General features: G+C 35.0%; 1 protein-coding gene across 1 annotated transcript in view; it reads left to right on the forward strand.

Moving 5' to 3' along the window:
- The window catches only part of MARK1 (microtubule affinity regulating kinase 1), a 62,192-nt gene that overhangs the window by 18,470 nt on the left and 21,355 nt on the right, over positions 1–22,367 (forward strand). Inside the window, exons 6-11 of the mRNA XM_068986431.1 lie at positions 2,227–2,297; positions 6,830–6,886; positions 14,403–14,639; positions 14,727–14,846; positions 20,031–20,130; positions 21,175–21,287. Of these exons, the coding sequence (XP_068842532.1) occupies positions 2,227–2,297; positions 6,830–6,886; positions 14,403–14,639; positions 14,727–14,846; positions 20,031–20,130; positions 21,175–21,287 (698 nt within the window). The remainder of the gene's footprint in view (positions 1–2,226; positions 2,298–6,829; positions 6,887–14,402; positions 14,640–14,726; positions 14,847–20,030; positions 20,131–21,174; positions 21,288–22,367) is intronic.

Genomic DNA, 22,367 nt, shown 5'->3' on the forward strand with positions numbered 1-22,367 from the left:
AGTTAATGGTAAGTACAGTCAACTCTCTGTTGGTGCTAATGAAGGGGAGCAATGGCTGGAGTAATAGACAGCACCTGGGGTCCTCACTGCTCTCCTTCAGTAGCACTGGGGGGCAGTGGGGTGTAGTGTAGGGTAGAGGGGTGTGTACTTCAACTCATCCCAAACCAGGTGGTCTCTTACTTAATTCTGATTCCTGGTGATGGGTTTCCTTCGAGTCTTGCCAGTCAGTGGTCCTGTAACAAAACCATCACAGTTCTGTAGCAGTAAATCTAGAATCGACCTGTGGCCTTTTAAACCTATGAATGACAAGATGACTCTGGAAAATAAAACAATGTGTTTCCTCTAAAATTTATAGGTATTTTAGGATTGAATCTGACATGCACACTAGAAACTTAGCATGAAAAATGGCCTTTTTGAGGAGTACATCTCTTGACTCTGGTTCATTCATAGGGCAAAAGATCTTCAGTGATTAGAAGGGCAGGGAACTCCTATATGAACCATGTTTTGTTCAAAGGAACCTATTAAAAGTAGGCATCAGGGCTAATCCACAATGGTGTGTATATTTCTTCTAGTGTTCATGCAGACATTATTTATTAAATGTTTACTATGTACTAGGTGATATTCAAGGTGCAAGCAACATGTGGATGAACAGATACAACGTCATTGCCATCAAAAAGATGACATTCTAGTTGGGGAAGCGTATCATAAACAAGTAATATATAATCAGTAAAAGACTGGGTCATGTAAACATCTGGGGTATGAACATTCCAGGCAGAACTTGAGGGCAGTCCAGATTTTTGAACCCCTGCCGTATATATCTTTCCCAGCCTAAATTCACATATCTAGAGTTAACTGCTATGATGGGTCAACTAGAGCATCTATTCATTTCTCTGTTTTTATCATCCCATTTAATCATGTAAGTATGCTTTATGTAATCTGCTAACATTGTAGATGTATTAGTTTCATCTGACATACATACATCATTGCATTTTAATTTTTAACATTTTACTTACGTCCTAGGATTGATATTGCATATATGTATATGTAATATATCTGTATACCTAGATACAAATATATAATTTATTGAGTGCTTACTATATGCCAGTCACTGTGCTAAGCACGTGCATTATTTCATTAATCCTCACAACGGCCATGTGAGATAGGCAATAGGGAGAAAAGGAGTCTTAACATAGTTAAGAAATCTTCCTAATATCTCCCCATAGCAACTTGGGGCTAAATCAGGATTCATACCAAAATTAGTCTGATTCTAAAACCTGAGTTTTTAACCACTTTGCTGTACTTTATAAGAACTCTTTAAGCCACTTGGTGAATTTTTAATATACATGTATGTCTATATGGTACAAATTATAAGGATATAAAATTTTTATCCCTTACACTGAGGTATTTTATCTTTCATAATATAACTGAACATTAGGTTTATTATTATTAATAAGACAAAAATGAAAAACTTACATGTAAAGGATTTATTAGAAAATTTTTACAGTTTCTAATATCTTTAAATTATTTCAACAAATTTGTATTGTCTCTCCACTTTGTGTCCTATCATGGGATGGGCATGCAGGTAAGGTATGGGTGTGATGACAGCATTCAAGAAGGTTGCAGCTCCTCTAGGGTAATAGGAGATGCGCACAAGGATGGCTTCATTCTGTACAGTAAGGAGTTAAGTACCAGTGCAGGTGAAATGAGTATCATGAGAATGAACATGATCAAAATACGAAGGATAAGAATGAAATCAGTGTGGATGGAGATAGAGAGGTGAAATTTGACCAAGATTAAACAATCAGTAGACTTTAAGAGAGTGAGCCAACCTAATATGGCTTTTGGTGTTTTATTTGAAACGTAAGCCCCAAATACAGAACCAAATGTAATTTTTGGTTGCCTGTGCTGTGGCTTCCCTTTATCTGAATGGATAATAAAGAGTTGACTGTATTTTCACATAGGACTGGAAAGAAGAAAGTTTTCTTAATGTTTTCATGATTTTTTTTATTAAAGGAGTTTTGCTGATTCACAAGCTGCTACCAATATTTGGTTTTATATGTCTTTTTCCCTTTTTCTCTATCATGTAATAGTTTTAATTTATGTAGAACTATCTGAAAAGTGTGGGCCTAAAGCTTCTTTAAAAACGAGGCAAAAACTTGACATTGCATATATTGTTAACTGAAAATCTGTGTATATTTTACTGCCTGCTTTACCTTTCTGATTCAGGTGAAGTATTTGATTACTTAGTTGCCCATGGAAGAATGAAAGAAAAAGAGGCCCGTGCAAAATTTAGGCAGGTATGGAAAGTAGTTTTCAACTTTGTTTTGCTGATATTTTTAGTGATGTACAATGGACAGTATCACAAACCAGAATTCAGAGTACATGGTACTTTAAAAAGAAAAATTGATACTTTCTTTTTAAAGATGGAAACCTGAAAAAGAAATTTGTAAAATAGTTATATTTGGTTATTTTTAGATCACCATAAATAGTAAAATGTTTATAGTTGAGACTTTTATTAATAACTCTTTGATAGTCTTGGAAGTAGAGACCTAGAGTGAGATAGAAAATAAATACTTAAACATTTATCCAGGAATTATTATTATTATTACCTTTATATGTACAACATAACTGTGTACTGTTTAAAAAGGTTTTTGTATTTTTTTAAGTAATTAAAGATATCTTGCTTTTGGAACTCCTATTTTTGTAGGTTTAAAGACTATGATCAATTTTATTTAGTCGAGTAGGGAAGGAACCTTGCCAGTATGAAGAATATGGTAAGATATTGGTATTTCCAGGTCGACTTGATTATGATTTGTTACCTAAATGATAAAATAAGAAAAAGCAATTTAAGTTCATGTAAGCTTTTGTTTCTAATTTTTAGGAATGAAGTAATTAAAATTAGCATACTTTAAAAATTACTGTAGCAATGCCAGATTAATAAATTGTAAATTGTTCATAAAGTTTACTGAAGTTTCAACAGATAACTTACTATATGCCAAACTTTGCCTTAGTGAATTTAAAATACTCACTTAAAAATAGTTCAATATCTCTTTTCTAAGCATGATTCTGCAATTAAAGTGATCCTGTAATCAGTAAGATTGGGTCATACTAATATGAAATGTTCCACTGTGAGATTTCTACATATATGTTAACATATAAACAATTATAGAAGTCCTAAAGAAGATGGGAGGAAAATACCTTTTTGACTATTTTATTGACATAGCACTCTCCGAATTAATCATGGAGTGAGTTTATTTTGGGAAACATCTATTTATTAATATCTCACAGAGTCATTATTTTTTGGAACACAATATATAAAATGCTTTAGACCAAAGATATATACAGCCATTCATTATATTTGAAATGGATCTTAGAAGCATTTGACTTAAAATAGCTGGATCTAAAGACAACTGGTAATGAGGAAGCAACATTGCGATCAGCCACATACTGTTAAGTTCTTTCCTGTGCTGGGTTTCAAGTCCAAGATTACTTAAGTAAAGAACTGCAATCATCACTTCAAATGTTGTCGTTCTCTCCATCTCAGTCACTCTAGCTTTAGTAGCCAACTAGGGAGAAAATTCCAATTGACATTAGATATTTCCATTGAAATCTAAATCGGTATTTGAAGGACTGTCACTGCTCACTCTTCTTTTTAGTTGGTTGGTTTTATTTATTTATTATTTAAAACATACTGTGGTCGAAAATTGTACTGGGTACTATATGGAATTAGAGAAGGTGAAAATGCCTGCTGTTTCAAAGAGCTTACTCATCTTTACTGACAGGTGTGAGCAGGATAGGAGGCTAGGACACAGATATTTTCATAAAGATCCAAGTAATTATTAAGTGGCTCTTTTTTTTTTAATGAAATCTGGATTACTTTGAAATGAGATCAGAGGTTGAATATGAAATGAATTCTATTTAAAATGTAAAACAATGGGAGTTTAAAAAATAATTCTCTATTATAAATATTAAATGTATTTTACTATCTATATGTGTTCCCCCAAAATTAAATAGGTAACCAACTCACATTTTAAAAAATAATGAAAACACATATACCATTTGTAGTTATTTGTCAAAAACTTGTTTTTGTTTTTATATTTATTTTTGCTGTTTATTTTTCTTTATAGGTTTAATTAAAACTCTAGTTAATGTATATTTATTTTATTTTTATTTGCTCTATATTTCATGCAATTACTTTTAAGAGTTTAACAGTGAAGGGGAATATACTATATTAGTAAGGGTATATAGATGTATGTCCTATACATGTATGTCCTTGACTCTACCATGAATTATAGCAAAGACACTACGACAGTTTAGGACCAGTTTAGCAGCTATTGCTCCTCTGCATTCCCTTAAGATTTGAAGGCCTACAAGAAAATCTTAATGTTAATTCAGCCCTCCCAATATCAAGGCTACGACTTAAAGCTTGGGAATTCCTGACTCACTTATAAATAATTGCAAGGCAAACCCCACAATTGCACCTCATGGCAAAACATTGACATGTCTTAGGGTCAGTGCAGGACTTATTGTCAATTATGTTTTTGAGATCCGTAACAAAAGGATCATAAAGAAGTTCATACATTACATTTGTGGAGGTACAGAAGGTTTGAGATGGGAGGGTCTGGCCATAGATTAATGCAGTAAAGCTTGGATTTGTGGATGTGGATTCTTAAAGTGAGTGAGTCAGAAGCCAGAGCTGCTTTCATTGTAGAAATTGTATCCTACTAGATCAGTGTGGTGGTATTATAAATTGTCTTTCCCTTCTTAAGTCTTTAAGATGCAGGAGATTTTTATTCCAGAAGTGCCTATAGAACTGCTTTCATAGAAACTATCCTGTCTAAGGTGAAGTTCATGTTTGCTAACCAAATCATCTGTAGCATGCCTTCTTTATTGTATCAAGAGAAGATGACTTGAAAAACATAATGTTATCAGCAAAGTTCTGTCATCTGTGATACAAAAATAGCCTTATAGTATGAATATCCTATGGCCTATATAATATATTCAGTAAGTTGAATTAATATTTACATATAAATGTATATCTCTTAACTAATGAACATATTTTGGTGAAAATTAGATATTACAATTTGAAGCATATTGCTTAAGAAAATGAATGCTACATATTACTTGTAGGGTTCTGCTGTATTTGGGGGACTCACACTTAAAATTGATTATAATCATTCACAGTTGTTCTGCTCAAAAACATTTCATGGTTCTGTAGCACCTGCTTAGTTTGGAATTCAGAGACTTTTACCAACTTGTCTGTCCAGGTTTAACTCCCAGTATTACCATTTTCCAACCTACTTTTCAGATACATTGTGTTGCCTCCACAGTAGGCATTTTACCCCCTTACCTTCTATATTCCCATCCCCAAGCCTCCACATTTTAAAATATTTCTGTCCTTCATGTTGGCTTAGGTCAAATGTTAATATCACCTACCAACTGGAAATTATTTTTATGATTCCTTCGCTTCTTTGTACATCTGCTTCTATGATTCTGCCTTGTTATATATATAGTTACTTATATACATATTTTTTCCTCCTAATCAGACTGTAAACTCCTTAAGGACAGGGTGCACATTTATTGTTCATTTTTGTGTTCCCCTTGCAACTAGCACATTCTCTTGCACGTAGCAGGTACTCAATAAACTGTTGGATCAAACTGACTTTAGTAGAATTACATCTTACTCATTGTGTGTTGATTTTGTTTTGAATTCATGTCTTCTCTGTCTTTGAACCATTTTAATATACATTAGAATAATTTTATAATACTGAAATAGCAGTTTCACTTGTACTACTTCGAAGTTTTTTTTTTTCCCCCCTAACCAGTATCCTATTAGCGTGGTCATACTTCACATCACCTTTAGACTTTTAAAAATCTCATTTCTGTCCCCACTTGTAAATGCCTAACCAATACTCAACATTCAGACTGTGTTTACATTTAACTGACTCGACAGACCTGAATGTTCTGCTGTGCTAAAATGGCCATACATGTATGTACAAAGTAGCTCTTACCTGATTGCTATCAGATAGTTTCCATTTCTGTATTTTATGTAATAAAAGTATATAACTATCATAAAATTGCTTATAACCTGTTTCTCACTTGTATCTTTGGCCCTTAAGCCATTGGGTTCTTTCCTGTTTAGCACTTATCCCCAAAGAGCCCTAGGTAATAGAAATTAAGACCGCATACAGAATCTAGTTACAAGGGTAGAATACTTTGCCCAGCTGAATTAGTGACAGGTTTAAAATTATATTTCGTTTTTATCCTTTTTCTTTTGAAAATTAGGTTTCCTTTTAAGGCTCAAAAATTTTCCCTTTGCTTTGTAATATATGAACAGACAAAAATACAGTTTTGCTAAATGCCCTGTTGATAAATTCTTAAGTCAGTTGACCTCCCTGAGAAACATGCCTTGAGCACATTTAATGTAATTCCTAAAATAGAGTTTTGCGTTTTGAACTTGAGCGAATTATCTTGAAATGCTGATTCATGTGTGCCAAAATTCTTATTCCAACAGTGGAGTAAACCATTTGACCTAAAACTATGAAGTATACATTTGATTTTGTAAACAGAGAAATATAACAACGTATATGAAAAATCTTCATGCACTCTGATAAATATTTAGTATATTTTAGCAAGAGAACGCTACTTTTCCACATTGTCTGAATTTAAAAGTGAAAATTTCATCACTTTAGCATGTATGGAACAGTGAAATTACTATATGTAACTTTGAAATCCAAGCTAGTAACTTCTCTAACTGGAATAATAATTTGGAAAAATGTATGCTTTTACTATAATAATTTTGAATCTTTTATCCAAATATTTATTTCAGATTGTATCTGCTGTGCAGTATTGTCATCAAAAGTGCATTGTTCACCGTGATCTTAAGGTAAGCAACTGGTTTTACAACAAAAATTTCTTATTATTAACAAATATTTGATACTGTTAGAGCTATTTTTTTTGATTACATGATTGTGCCAGACATTATAGAAGAAAATTCACTTTTATTTAATTTTTACAGCAGCTTTTTATAAAAGGCAGTGTTTTCTTTCTTTTTCTTAAATTGAAGTATAGTTGGTTTACAGTATTATGTTAGTTTCAAGTATACAGTCATTCAGTTATATATTATACACATATTTTTTTCAGGTTCTTTTCCATTATAGGTTATTACAAGATATTGAATGTAGTTCCCTGTGCTATACAGGAATCTATTTTATGTATGGTATTTTGTATCTGGTAATCCCATACTCCTAATTTATCCCTCCACTCTTCCTTTTCCCTGTGGTAACCATAAGTTTGTTTTCTGTGTCTATGAGTCTGTTTCTATTTTGTATATAGATTCATTTGTATTATTTTTAGATTCCACATGTAAATAATATTATATAATATTTGTGTTTCTTTGACTTACTTAGTATGATATTCTCTAGTCCATCCATATTGCTGCAAATGGCATTATTTCGATCCTTTTTATGGTGAAGTAATATTCCATTGTGCGTGTACACACACACGCACGCACACACACACTCACTCTCTCTCTCTCTCTCTCTCTCTCTCTCTCCCCCCTGCATCTTCTTAAGCCAGTTATCTGTTGATGGACACATGGGTTGTTTCTGTATCTTGGTGTGTGTATATCTTTTCAAATTGAGTTTTTGTGTTTTCTGAATATATGCCCAAGAGTGGGATTGCTGAGTAATGTGGTAGCTCTATTTTTTAGTTTTGTAAGGAACCTCCTTACTCTTCTCCATAGCCGATGCACCAATTTACATTCCCACCAACTGTGTAGGCAGGTTCTCTTTTCTTCACACCCTTTTAAGCATTTTTTAATTGTAGTCTTTTTGATGATAGCCATTCTGCCCATGGTGAAGTGATAACCTCATTGTGCTTTTGATACACATTTATATACATTTTTCTAATAATTAGCAGTGTTAAGCATCTTTTCATGTACCTGTTGGCCATCGTGTATGTCTTCTTTGGCGAAGTGACTGTTTAGGTTGTCTGCCCATTTTTTGATTGGCCTGTTGGTTTTTTGTATTATTGAGTTGTATGAGCTGTTGATATATTTTGAATATTAACCCCTTGTTAATAAAAAGTTTAAAAATTTGCAAATAGTTTATCCCATTCCTTGATTCTTTTTTTTGTTTTGTTCATGGTTTCCTTTGCTGTGCAAAAGCTTTGAAGTTTGATTAGGTCCCCTTTATTTTATTTATTTTTGCTTTTATATCTTTCGTCTGGGGGAATAAACTTAACTAAGGAGGTAAAAGACCTATATGCACCTATAACACTGAAAACTGTAAAATATTGATAAAAGAAATTGAAGATGATCCAAAGAAATGGAAAGATACCCCATACTCTTGGATTGGAAGAATTAATATTGGTAAAATGCCACACTCCTCAAAGCAATCTACAAATGTAATGTAATTCCTATTAAAACTTCCATGACAGTTTTCACAGAACTGGAACAAATAATCCTCAAATTTATGTGGTACCACAGAAGACCTAGAATTGCCAAAGCAATCTTGAGAATAAAAAACAAATCTGGAGGCACAGCCCTCCTAGACTTCAGATGATACCACAAAGTTACAGTAATCCAAACCGCTTAGTATTGGCATAAAAGCAGACATATAGATCAGTGGAACAGAATCAAGAGCCCAGAAATAAACCCACATACCTACAATCAATTAATCTATGGCAAAGACAAAGGAGGCAAGAGTATACAGTAGAAAAAAGACAGTCTCTTCATCAAGTGGTGTTGGGAAAGCTTGACAGCTACATTTAAGTCAGTGAAATTAGACCACTCTCTCACACCATATACAAAAACAAACTCCAAATGGTTTAAAGATCTAAATACAAGGCATGACACCATAAAACTCATAGAAGAGAACCGAGGCAAAACACTCTGACATAAATCATAGGAATATTTTCTTAAAGGGCAGTATTTTCACTGAGCAAGTGAAGAAAATGTGGATGAGAGGTTATCTAGCATTAAAGGTTAAGAGGATTTGATTCTGTTAATTAGCTTCTCTTAATGCATAAATGTGTAACTTTGTCCCTAATTAAAAATGCCGGAGGAGGCCCCATTCCATCAGAAGCAAGGTCAGGGTACAAATCCAGGTTTGTCTGATGTAAGAGCCAGTGCTCATCCTTACATTGAAATTCAGAGAAATAGTAGGAAAATTTTAAATGTTTCTATGAATCCCTGGTGGCTCAGTTGGTAAAGAATATGCCTGCAATGCAGGAGGGCCCGGGTTTGATCCCTGATTTGGGAAGATCTCCTGGAGAAGGCAGTGGCTACCTGTTCCAGTATTCTTGTCCAGAATCCCACGGGCAGAGGACCTTGGCAGACTACAGTGCATGCGGTCTCAAAAGAGTCAGACACGACTGAGCGAATAACACTACTACTATTATGAATATCAAATGCATATGATTAGTATAAACTAGCATACTTTTGGAGAAGGCAATGGCACCCCATTGGGGTCGCACAGAGTCGGACACGACTGAAGCGACTTAGCAGCAGCAGCATACTTTAGACTAAGTTATGTGTGATAGTCAAGAAATGATGGTGGCAATGAACATGGGAGGGCAGATACATCTTGGAGGAACTGATTTCATTTTCTTTAGGTAGACTGAGAAGGCAGATGGCTGGATCACGTGGTAGTTCTAGTTTCAGCTTTTGAAGAACCTCTGTACTGTTTTGTAGAATGGCTATACCGATTTACAGCCCTCCCAACAGAACACAGTGTTCTAGTTCCTCACACTATTGATGACACTTATCTTTTATTTTTTTCATATAGCTGTCAAGTTGTGAGATAATACCTCATTGTGGTTTTGATTTGCATTTCTCTGATGAGTAGTGATGTTGAGCAACTTTTCATATACCTGTTGACTGCATGTCTTCTTTGGTAAAATGTCTATGTAGATGTTTTGCCAATTTCTTAATCTGGTTGTTTGGTTTTTTGGTTATTGAGTCATGTGAGTTTCTTACATATTTTAAATATTAACCCCTTTCAGATGTGTGGTTTGCAAATATTTTCTCCCATTCTGTATGTTTTCTTTTCATTTTGTTGACGGTTTCCTTTGCTGTGCAGAAGCTTTTTAGTTTGATATAGTCTCACTTGTTTATGTTTGCTGTGGTTGCCTGAGCTTTTGATATATAACCCGAAAAGTTGACTATTGGTAACTTCCCTGGTGGTCCAGTGGTTAAAACTCCAAGGTTCCAATGCAAGGGGCACAGGTTGGATCCCTAGTCAGGGAACTAAGATCTCACATGCCGTGCAGTATGGCCCCACCCCCCAAAAGTTAATAATACTGTATTAAGTACTGGAGGTTTGCTTAGAGAGTAGATTTCAGGTGTTCCCATCATTAATACCCAAAAAAAAGGTAACTGTGAGGAAATATGTTAATTAACTTTAGTAATAATCATTTCACTATGTGTATGTATATCAGATCATCATGTTCAGTTCAGTTTAGTTGCTCAGTTGTCTCCAACTCTTTGTGACCCCACGAACCGTAGCACGTCAGGCTTCCCTATCCATCACCAACTCCTGGAGTTCACCCAAACCCATGTCCTTTGAATCGGTGATGCCATCCAACCATCTCATCCTCTGTTCCCCTTCTCCTCCTGCCCTCAATCTTTCCCAGCATTAGGGTCTTTTCCAGTGAGTCAGCTCTTCACATCAGGTGGCAAAGTATTGGAGTTTCAGCTTCAGCATCAGTCCTTCCAGTGAACACCCAGGGCTGATCTCCTTTAGGATGGACTGGTTGGATCTCCTTGCAGTCCAAGGGACTCTCAAGAGTCTTCTCCAACACCACAGTTCAAAAGCATCAATTCTTCGGTACTCAGCTTTCTTTATAGACCAACTCTCACATCCATACATGACCACTGGGAAAACCATAGCCTTGACTAGATGGACCTTTGTTGGCAAAGTAATGTCTCTGCTTTTGAATATGCTATCTAGGTTGGTCATATCTTTCCTTCCAAGGAGTAAGCGTCTTTTAATTTCATGGCTGCAGTCACCATCTGCAGTGATTTTGGAGCCCAGAAAAATAAAGTCAGCCACTGTTTCCACTGTTTCCCCATCTATTTCCCATGAAGTGATGGGACCAAATGCCATGATCTTAGTTTTCTGAATATTGAGCTTTAAGCTAACTTTTTCACTCTCCTCTTTTACTTTCCTCAAGAGGCTCTTTAGTTCTTCTTCACTTTCTGCCATAAGGGTGATGTCATCTGCATATCTGAGGTTATTGATATTTCTCTTTAATTATGTTTTTTTATTAAAAATAATTTTTAAAAAAGAAATGGTTGAGGCCAAATTGATTTTTTTTTAATAAAAGTAAAAAAGTTCCTTGTCTAAAAAAGTTTTTTTTTTCCCCTTTTTCTCTATTTTTCCAAATTTGATTTGCATGTTCCTTATCTAGGAGTCTTTTTTTTTAAACTTCTTTTCTCATTGCGTATGTCAGTTACTAGCAGTAATTTGTGTTATATTTGAATATACTGTCCTAAATAGTTGTTTAAAGTCTAACACTGTATTTTGCTCCATTTTTCTGAGGTTTTAGAGTTTCTACTGCTTCAAATATTTCTATTTCTCAGTTTCCTCCCTCAGCTATTTTAAGGGAAATCACTGCTGCAGAGAAAGGGAAAGAAGAGAGCTATTTATTTCCCTGCCTGTGTGTTTGACTCCTAGTTTGTTGTCTCATTTCTTAAATGGAATATATCTGCAAAAAAAAAAAAAACATTCATCACCTTGTGTTTCTCCTCTAGTCCTGTGGAGGGACTTTCCTGTATGCACTTGGGAGGAAACCTCAAAACTCTCCAGCTCTCGCCTTCTTGGGCAGCCTTGGATACTTTGCTATCTATCCAGACATCTTTAGAGAGACTGAGCTAAGTCTAGCTTGCTCCCAGAATGCCACAGAAATTTACAATTACCAGACCCTTAAATCAGAACATCAGAGTAACCTGGTTTTGTCACACAGTCCATAATGTGATGAACTAATATAAATCTTCCAAATCTGTGTGCTGTTAAAATATACCACATTTTTTGCATATTTGGGTATTATCTGTATCTTTATTTCCTAAAACAGGATGAAAACAAATATCCCAAACTAGTATTTCTTAAGAAAAGAAGGAGGTAAGGGAAGGAAGAAAAATATGATGGGCTGAGTGCTGAGGTCTCCTGACTGTTGGACCCTTAAGTGGTATAGAGAACTCTGGATTTATTTTAGTAAAATTTTACTCCTTTTTGTAACCTGATAAAACTCATCTACAAACTAAGTGATAACTTGGTTAGTCTGTCAGTTTAGCATAGAATGAAACAAAACATGTACAAAACCAAATCCTTTATTGAATTACTTGCATGTATAAAAGGTACCTTTAAATGTTTTTCATTAGATGTTTCTGATTCAGGAATATTTTAGAAAACCCATTTTTTCAAAACATAGGGCGAAATCTCTTCTTTCTACCATAATAAACCTCCAGTAAAACAATGTAGTTTTAGAAAATTAAAGAGGCTTAAAACAGATAAAACCTAATGGAGGCTAATGTTGTATTGTTTTCTTTTACTGGAAGAATAGAACCTTGTTGAGGATGCATTTTGCAAGAGAGGACAAGGAATGAATTCATTAGTCATGGAACCCCTGACTTGCTTTAACTAGTGATACTCTATTAAAACAGAGCATATTTGGGTAAATTGGTTGGTTTAACCCCATAGTGTATTAGTGTTTTGTTGACTTATGTTCTTTAGAATAGGTCATATTAAGGTACAATTCCAGGATGTTTCTTACCGTAAGGAAGAAAATTAGGCTTAAAATGACCTCTGGGAGAAAATAGTTTTTAAATAAACTTTCTTAAACAGTTACACACATGCGTGCATACTGAGTTGCTTCAGGCATGTCCAACTCTTTGCATCCCTATGGACTGTAGCCTGCCAGGCTTCTCTGTCCATGGGATTCTCCAGGCAAGGATACTGGAGTGGGTTACCATGCCCTTCTCCAGGGGATTTTCCCGACCCAGGGATTGAACCTGCGTCTCTTACATCTCCTGCATTGGCAAGTGGGTTCTTTACAACTAGCACCGCCTGGGCAGCCCAGTTACATACATGCATATAAACGAAACCTTCCTATATAGTGTTAAAATTCAGTCTTTGTCGTTGTTGCTCAGTCGTTCAGTCGTGTCTGACTCTCTGCGACCCCATGGACTGCAGCACGCCAGGCTTCCTGTCCATCACCAACTCCTGGAGCTTACTCAAACTCATGACCATTGAGTCAGAGGTGCTATTCAACCATCTCATCCTCTGTCGTCCCTGTCTCCTCCTGTCTTCAATCTTTCCCAGCATCAGGGTCTTTTTCAATGAGTCAATTCTTTGCGTCAGGTGGCCAAAGTATCGGAATTTCAGCTTTGGCGTCAGTCCTTCCAGTGAATATTCAGGGTTGATTTCCTTTAGGATTGACTGGTTGGATCTCCTTACAGTCCAAGGGACTGTCAAGAGTCTTCTCCAGCACCACAGTTTGAAAGCATCAGTTGTTCAGCACTCAGCCTTCTCTGTGGTCCAACTCTCACATCTGTCCATGATTACTGTAAAAACCGTAACTTTGATTATATGGACCTTTGTTGGCAAAGTGATGTCTCTGCTTTTTAATACGCTCTCTAGGTTTGTCATAGCTTTTCTTCGAGGCGTCTTTTACTTTCATGGCTGCAGTCACCGTCTGCAGTCTGTCACTGTTCCATTTTTATACACCATCTATTTGCCATGAAGCAATAGTGTTAAAATTCAGTCCTATAGAGATGTAATTCTGAACAACTAGATGTTGAAGTAGTCTACTGGGCTTCTCAGTTTGATGTTATATTTTAAAATGAAAGACAAGAAATTAGGAGATTGAGACCGACATATATACGCTATTATGTGTAAAATAGATAACTAAAGAAAACCTACTATATAGCACAGAGAACCCTACTCAATGCACTGTGGTGACTTAAATGGGATGGAAATCCAGAAAAGAGCAGATGTATGTATGTGTATAAATGATTCACTTTGCGGTACAGCAGAAGCTAACACAGAACTGTAAAGCAACTAAACTCCAATAAGAATTAATAGCAAATTTTTAAAAAGTAACTGTGAGGTAATAGATGTGTTAATTAACTAGATTATGGTAATCATTTCACAATCTACAGGTTTATTAAATTATTGCTTTGTATACCCTTTTAAAAAGTAATGCTGTAAAGCCTAAATATATTCAATTTTTATTTGTCAGTCATACCTCAGTGAAGCTTGGAAAAAGTTTTTAAATAATAAAAAATTCACATAATCTTAAAAAGAGAGACAACAATACATGTTTAAGATCTGAATAATTATAATGAACATTTTATTTTACGTAGGCTCTTTACATTGTCCTTTTTATTATTTTCTTCTTAGGCTGAGAACCTTCTCCTTGATGCTGATATGAATATTAAAATTGCTGACTTTGGTTTTAGTAACGAATTTACAGTCGGGAACAAGTTGGACACATTTTGTGGCAGCCCACCTTACGCCGCTCCTGAACTTTTCCAAGGGAAGAAGTATGACGGGCCTGAAGTGGACGTGTGGAGCCTCGGCGTCATTCTCTACACGTTGGTCAGTGGCTCCTTGCCTTTTGACGGCCAGAATTTAAAGGTATTGGCTAAATTCGATATTAATGTTCTATCCCCAATCACCGTGATCTCATCAGCCAGCAATAAATGCTTTCTTTTGCTTTCTAAGGAACTGCGGGAGCGGGTCTTACGAGGGAAGTACCGTATTCCCTTCTATATGTCCACAGACTGTGAAAACCTTTTGAAGAAATTATTAGTGCTGAATCCAATTAAGAGAGGCAGCTTAGAAGTAAGTAATTTTTTCCACCCTATATTTAAAGTTTGACAATTAAAATATTCGAGGAACTGGCCCGTGTTCTTTTAGGAAAATTGCCAGATCATCTCATTTGTCTTCTGTTCAAGCTAGAGAAAGTAACATGATGCTTTCACTGCCCAAAAGTTGTGCAGTGCGTTTCTCTAGAGACTCTTACTTCTTCTTCATCCTGCAACGAAGTATTCAAACAACATCACAATAGGGATAAGATTGATTTAGTTGAAGAAAAAGGAAAACCTAACCTTGTATTTAGGAAGTACAGATATTTCAAGGATGAAAGAAAATAGTGAAATTTGAATCCAGTGAATACTCCATGACTGTATGTGATAGTAAAAAATTCAGTAGAACCCTGTCAACATCAGTACAAAAAATTTGATATATTTAATAACTAGAGCATGTTGGAAACAGGTATTTCATTTCTTACCACACTGTTTTGTTGCCTATATATGTTCCATATATGTGAGATATTTATAATAATAGGTGCTATTATAAAAGTATTAAGTATATTGCACCCACTGATGTCAGAGGCTCATGTAACCAAAAAGGTCTAACATTTTTTCCTTCTGGTGCTGTAATCTGAACAACTTATTAAGCATTTTGCTCATCTGTTTTTAAGAATATTTTCACCTGTTCTAAAGTAATTTCAGAGTTCAGCATGTATTATTCTCTAGTACTTTTTTGTCTTCATTTATTTGCCTTAATAGATAGGGTAGAAGATTCAGAGAATTAACCTCATTTAAACTGTACTTTTTTAGTGTAGCAATGGGGCTTTCTGACACGGACTCCATGCTGGTTAGGAGGCAGCCTTATAGTGAGCCATCCCTGTGTACAGAGCTCTCAGGTTAGTTTGGGCTTTGTAACTTTATTACCACAATACTTTTCACTGAAAGATACAGTATGTTTGGATGGAAGTTAAGGGATGGTGACTTCCACGGGGAAGTTAAATGCTTTATATCAGTGAATCAATCATCAGATGTTTTTTACTGAATTATTTGTTTAAATGTGATTAGTTCCTTCCTGTAATTTTTTTCTGTTTTTTTTTTTTCCTTTGGGGGTCAAGCGACATGTTAATAATGTTTTAATAGATAAATCTATGCAGTAAAAAAGCCCACTTTCATATTACTGCTCTTCTAAACTTACTTTCAACTATTATAATAGAAAATTAAGTGAAATAGTTACAATTGTGGACACTTACCAGTTCTAAAATTTTACAGGGACAAAAAACTTCTCTTAACCCTGCTTTGTGACCCATTTTTATCACTGGAGTCAAATTTATATGCATGTCACTTAATAAAAAAAATCTCCAGAATTGAGGCATCAGCTCAGCTAATCAGCAGAGCAAAAAGACCAACAAAAATTATTTAAGGGGAATAGATGTTAAAATCTCTGTGTACAGTTGATAAGATGTACTTAATGTCTTAATGATGATTCATTTACAATAGTAGCCAAATATTTAACTCTTTTATCCTTAACATTAAAATGTGAAGGATTACAGTATTAGAATTCTCTGAGTAGAATTAAAAATCCAAATTATTATTATGAAAACATTTGCTCATCAGAAGTTCAACTTGATGTATTTGAGTACAGTCTGGAACCTCCTGTTTCAGCTTATCAAAACTGTGTTTTCCAGCTATGGAACCGTGAGTCTACATTGGAAATGCTACCATAATATTGCAGATATCACTATACAAAGGCTGTTCTGCTTCACAATTCCCAGAACTGACTTTCCAGAGAAACCTGATACCAATTTACATAAAAGATTTCTTTTATCAAATCTTAATAAACTCCCTTAGAAATAACAATGTTAAAAATCGTATTAGTCTTCACTTTTATTTTCATATGAACTTTATTGTCAACTTTGCAATTAAAATAAATCTATGAACTTTTAAAAACAGCCATTTTCAAAACACCAGTCTGCAATATGTAAACAGATTTTTATACAGTAATGTTTTCATGTCATATTGCATTCTTTTTTTTTTTTAACTTAAACGTTTATAGTTTGTACTCTTTGCTTTATCATAAGAATGACCTCCTTCCCTTTATGTACCAAAGTTTAACTGTTTTCTTGCTTGTTGCATATTTGAACTGTTTTCATTATTTTTGCTAAAATTAATGTGATAAACTTTTTTCCTTTGGGATATATGCTTAGATAAATACTCCAAGCCCATAGTTTCTAAGTCAGAAGGTATAAGCAGTCTGCTAGGTCCTGTGTAGCATTGCCAAAAGATTGTATGTGACCTAAAGCACTTGAGGGTTTCTTCTCCACAGCTTGTTTCTATATTGGATAGAATAATTTCTAGTAATTGGTGTCTTTATTATAGTAATACAGTCATAATCGCCTTAATTTGTGTTTCTTTCATTAGAGATAATGCTCAGTGTTTTTAATGAATAGGTTAAGGGTGCTGCTTCATGTCTAAGCTCTCTGTGTCCCTTTAACTGCTTGACTGAAGGAGTCTGGTTAATCAGCTTTACAGACTTATATCAACTTTGTACATTTTGATATTAAATATTTCCCAATTCCCATTTTTTATAAATGAAATTTGATGGGGTTTTTTTCAGTGTTATTTGAGTGTCATGAATCACTGAGTAAACTTTAGTCTTTCCTGACTATATAATTTGCTAATATTAAAATTTGATTTAAAGAATCTTGATTCAAATAATCTGCTTATTGTCTTATTAACTTCTTATTTAACTTACATACCTTCCTGTTGCTTCTTAGATATGACTGTATTTCTTAGGGCCTTATAAGTTATGTGCCTTAATCCTCCATGAGAACAGAATTAATGAAATTGATTTTATATTATCCTTGCTTGACCTTTGGTTGTTTCTAGATCTAAATAGTTATATAGCTTTCTTAGGCTGTGTATATGAATGCTTTCAGCTCTTCCTAACTGGGATCATAATGGGAGAGACAGGATCACACATGATTTTAAAAGGATTTGTGTTTCATGCTGTGCACTGGTTTTTTTTTTTCCCTATTTATTAGAATATGTATGTCTGAATTTTTTTTTTAGAAAGAAGCCGAAAAACTCTTCTGCTGTCTCATCTTTGTATATTTTCTTTAATTTTTCCAGTCCTTAACCAAAATGTTTAAAATAATAAGAGTTTGAGCTTAAAGCAAAGCCCTTCCTTACTGCTTTTTGTCATTTTTAGTCCTCAAGAAGTATTTTTCTACTTTTAACAATTTTTTTCAGCTAAGATAATTTTAAAAATCTTGCTTTTGTCTGCCTAGTACAAGTGGTAGTAAAGCAAAAAACAATAATAATAACCATTTTTGAAGTGAAAATTTCTGAGTACAAATTCAGATGTATATGGGGTATACTTTACAAAGGCTAAAACGATAAGAAAAATTATTTTCATGTGGCCAATCTAAAGTCCATAGTCTTTTAATGTGTGGACCTATGTGTAGGGTTTTTTTTTCCTACTGTTAATTTGTTTAATTCTTCATAATTCATCTGTGTCCATTATTTTGCTAGAGTTTCTCAGCAAGTAGTCATCTCCATTCACTGGCAGTGATGGCTAAAGTAAACTTTCTTCAGTTTTGGAGTCTTGCTTGTCCTCTTGTTTCTTGTGTTGAGGTATCTCAAATGAAATCCGAAATGGATTAGTTTGTTCACCTGGTCTAGTGCAGCGTATTGGCCATTGAACAGTAGCTTCCGATTGCTCCTTCTTCCTAACGCAGGCAAACAACGTTCTACTTCCTATTTCTGAGTTTCATTTAAAACCATCCTTTATATAAGTAGATCCTTTATTTAAAGGATGTTATAAGTAGATCCTTTATATGAGTAGATTCATGCAGTGTTTGTTTTCCTGTGATCGGCTAATTTCTCTTAACAGTGTCCTCAGAGTTCATCCACACTATAGCATATGGCAGAATTCCCTTCTTTTCTAAGGCTAACACTTCACGGTATGTGCATATCGCATTTTCTTTATCCATCCATCAGACATTTAGATTCTTTCTACATCTTGGCTATTGTGAATAATGTTGTAGTGAACATGGGTATGAAATAGCTCTTCAAGATCCTGTTTTCAGTTACTTTGGATATATACCTAGAAGTGGGATTGCTGGATCGGATAGTTGTTCTGTTTTTAGTATATTAAGGAGCCTCCATACTGTTTACCATAGTAACAATACCATTTTACAGTCACACCAACAGTGCACAGGGGTTTCAGTTTCTTCATATTCTCACCAACACTTGTTATTTTCTTTTTTTTTTTTTTTGACAGTTGTCATCCTAACATATATGAGGTGATATCTCACTGCGATTTTGATTTCCCTGATGATCAGTAATGTTGAGCCTCTTATCATATGCTTGTTGGCTACTTGTATATATTCTTTGGAGATATACCTATACAGGTCCTTTGCCCATTTTTTATTTTGCACAATTTTTTGTTGTTATTGAGTTGTAGAAGTTGTTTATATATTCTGAATATTAACCCCTTATGTTATGTGATATATGGTTTGCCAATAGTTTCCTCGTTCCATAGACTGCATCTCCCAGGTTGCCTTTTAACAGCCCAGGGTTGACTTTTGCATGAGTGTCGGCTTAAATTTGACTCTGGTAATGCACACCAGTGCCTGTTTTCACACTGATTCTTAATAATTCCTAATTCTAGACTTAAATCTTAACTGTCCTCTCTTCCCATATTCTCTAAGCTATCATCATTGACTAACCCTGATTTCCATCTCCAATGATCTCTTCTTTCCTAATGTTTTAGTGAGGATTTTAAAATATAGCAGATGATTTTAAAATCAGCACAGTAGATATTTGGTAGAGGACCAGGAGAAAAATCTCTTCATTATTCTTAACTATAAAAATATGAAGCAGAAGTTAAAATCAGTAGGTTTTTATGTTAAATTTTTTAAATGTGAAAATACTCCTTTTAGAGGAACATAGGCAGCAGGCAGTGTATTTTGAGTCAGTTCATTTGGTGAGTGTGCAGGGTGATGGGTATAGTTGTCATAAGATATATTAATACAAGTATGTCTCAGGCCTATACCTTCTGTTGGCCTGCTAATTAAACTAGAAACAGTAACTTCAGTTTGAAAATGTCACATGATTCTTGTTGATTAGCAAATTTCACATTTACTTAACAAGAGCTAATATAAGTGGTTGAATGTCCTGATTGACCAAACATAATGTAGAGTTTATTTCCTAGCAAATAATGAAAGATCGGTGGATGAATGTTGGTCATGAAGAAGAAGAACTAAAGCCATATGCTGAGCCTGAACCCGATTTCAATGACACAAAAAGAATAGGTAAGCATTTAAGTATTGTGAAAGGTGCTCTCCTCCCTAGGCTAAAAGTCAGGAGTCCTTTAGTCTACCAAAATTGTGTTTAAAATGTAAATGGGAAGGAGTTTTTATTTGAAGAATGTTGCATTATCATCTTTTCTTTCTGCAGATATACACTAAACATTGCAAAATTCAAGTTCCTTATTTTGTTCTCATATGTTATAATCTAAAACATTTGTTGGCAACAGTGATATATAAATGGAAACAATGTAAATAAGCCTCATTCTTTTCTTTCAACAGTTCCTAACAAGAGGAATGACTGATTTAAGAATCAGCACTGTTCAGACTGATAAATATCAGCAAAATATAGCACATATTTTAACCAAAAATACAGAGGCACTGAGTTAGCACGAGGAGCCCTTTGGTCCCCTCTTGGTTTCCCACTAACTCAGCAGGGTACATCCTCCACACCCGGTCAGTGTCTGCTTCGAACCTCCTCCCTCTTCCTTGTCAAAGCCATCAGAAACTCATAACTGAGTCACCTCAGCTATGCTCCTGTCTTGCTTGAGGGCAGAACGGCAAAGGAGGAGCATTTGAGGGAGTTAGAAATCTGATCAGAACTGTGGAATTCAAGCCTTCCAAAGAATCAACCTGCCTACAGTTCAGAAACCAAATTTGTCAAGCGATGAGAGAAACTAACTGCTCCATGAGTGGCTGAGTATGTGTTGCAAGAGAGAGAAGGTATTCTGTGTATGTCACAGACAAATACTGTGTCTATTTGGACAAAGGAACTCAGCTCAATAATATGCTAGGCAGAGAGAAATGGAGTAGGCTCGGGAGTATGTTGACTCATGAGAGTGTTTCTGCCTGAAAAATTGAGGGTGTACAGTATCTAACTACACAGAATCTGTATATTAGTAGTCCAGAAGTTTTTATATTAAAGTTACACTTTAAAATGTTAGAACTTAGTTTTCATATCTAATGTGGACAGACTTGCCCATTTTTGTTGGTTTGTTTACTAAAATAAACTTATTTTTAGAAATTTCACATTTTGTTTTTTATTTCTAGATATCATGATCACCATGGGTTTTATACGAGATGAGATAAATGATGCCTTAATAAATCAGAAATATGATGAAGTCATGGCTACTTATATTCTTCTAGGTAGAAAAGCACCTGAAGTAAGTTTTTCACCTTTTCACATTAATGTGAATTATTTTTGAAGCTAAGTTACAGCTTCAGTATAGATATAATATTAGCAAAAATATTCTAGGTGGTATAAAAAATAGAAAAACACTAACAATCTTATTTATTAGAATTCAAAATTCACAATGCTAAGTTATGAACTAATCTTATTTCTAAACACGAAGAGATTGTTTTGAAGGAGTAGGTGTAGTATCTTGCTTAGCTCTGAGAGGCCCTGTTTCAGTCAGGTCCTTGAGAACAGCATCCCCCAAATGCAAGAGCCCTTCCAAAGGCAACATGGTTATTTCAGGTGCACAGAATACACAGTAACTGAAACAAAGGGACATAACACCATTTAAAACAAAATATAGGTGGGAACCCAGGAAAAGGTCATCTTGTGATATGTTTTGCCTTGTAGGGGTCAAGTGTTTTTATACATCAATCAGGAATTCTCAAGTCCAGTCGAGATCTATCGTAGGGAGAGAGAGAGTAAAGAGGTCACTATGCCAGTGGTTATTGAACCATAAAAGCAAATGATCCTTTGGGCCAGCAAATACAAAGGTATAAATTGAGAGTCAGGAATAGCCCAGAGCTTTGACAGTTGGTGGAAGGCATTTTGTAGACCAGGATTAAATTATTTATAAGTAGATAGTAACTATTAGTGCTCTCAGGGTGGAGGGGAGGGAATCAGTCCGTAGTGTGGTACGGTGTGGGATACGCTCTGAGGAGAAGGTGCACAGGAAACTGGGATGTAAGAGGACAGACACCCACAACAAGCCAAGGCGTGTAAGAGGTAGAATTAACAGTGTTTGATAACCTGTTGGAAATGAGTGAGAAGGGACCCTCAGACTTGTAGCGTAGGCGACTGGTTTTGTAAGATGTATCTGTCAAGATAGGAAAAGAGTGAATCTCGGGGGGAAGATGGGAGGCTTGTTCAGTTCGGGGTGGTTGAATTTGAACTTCCTGTTGGTTGGAGCTGTTCAGTAGTCATTTGGATATAAAGATCTTGATCTGAAGGGAATGAGTTGAATAGCATTAATAGATTTGTGAGTTGTCATCAGAGGACCACCCAGTAA

This window comes from Capricornis sumatraensis, chromosome 14 (genome assembly GCF_032405125.1).
Source record: "Capricornis sumatraensis isolate serow.1 chromosome 14, serow.2, whole genome shotgun sequence".
NCBI lineage: Eukaryota > Metazoa > Chordata > Mammalia > Artiodactyla > Bovidae > Capricornis > Capricornis sumatraensis.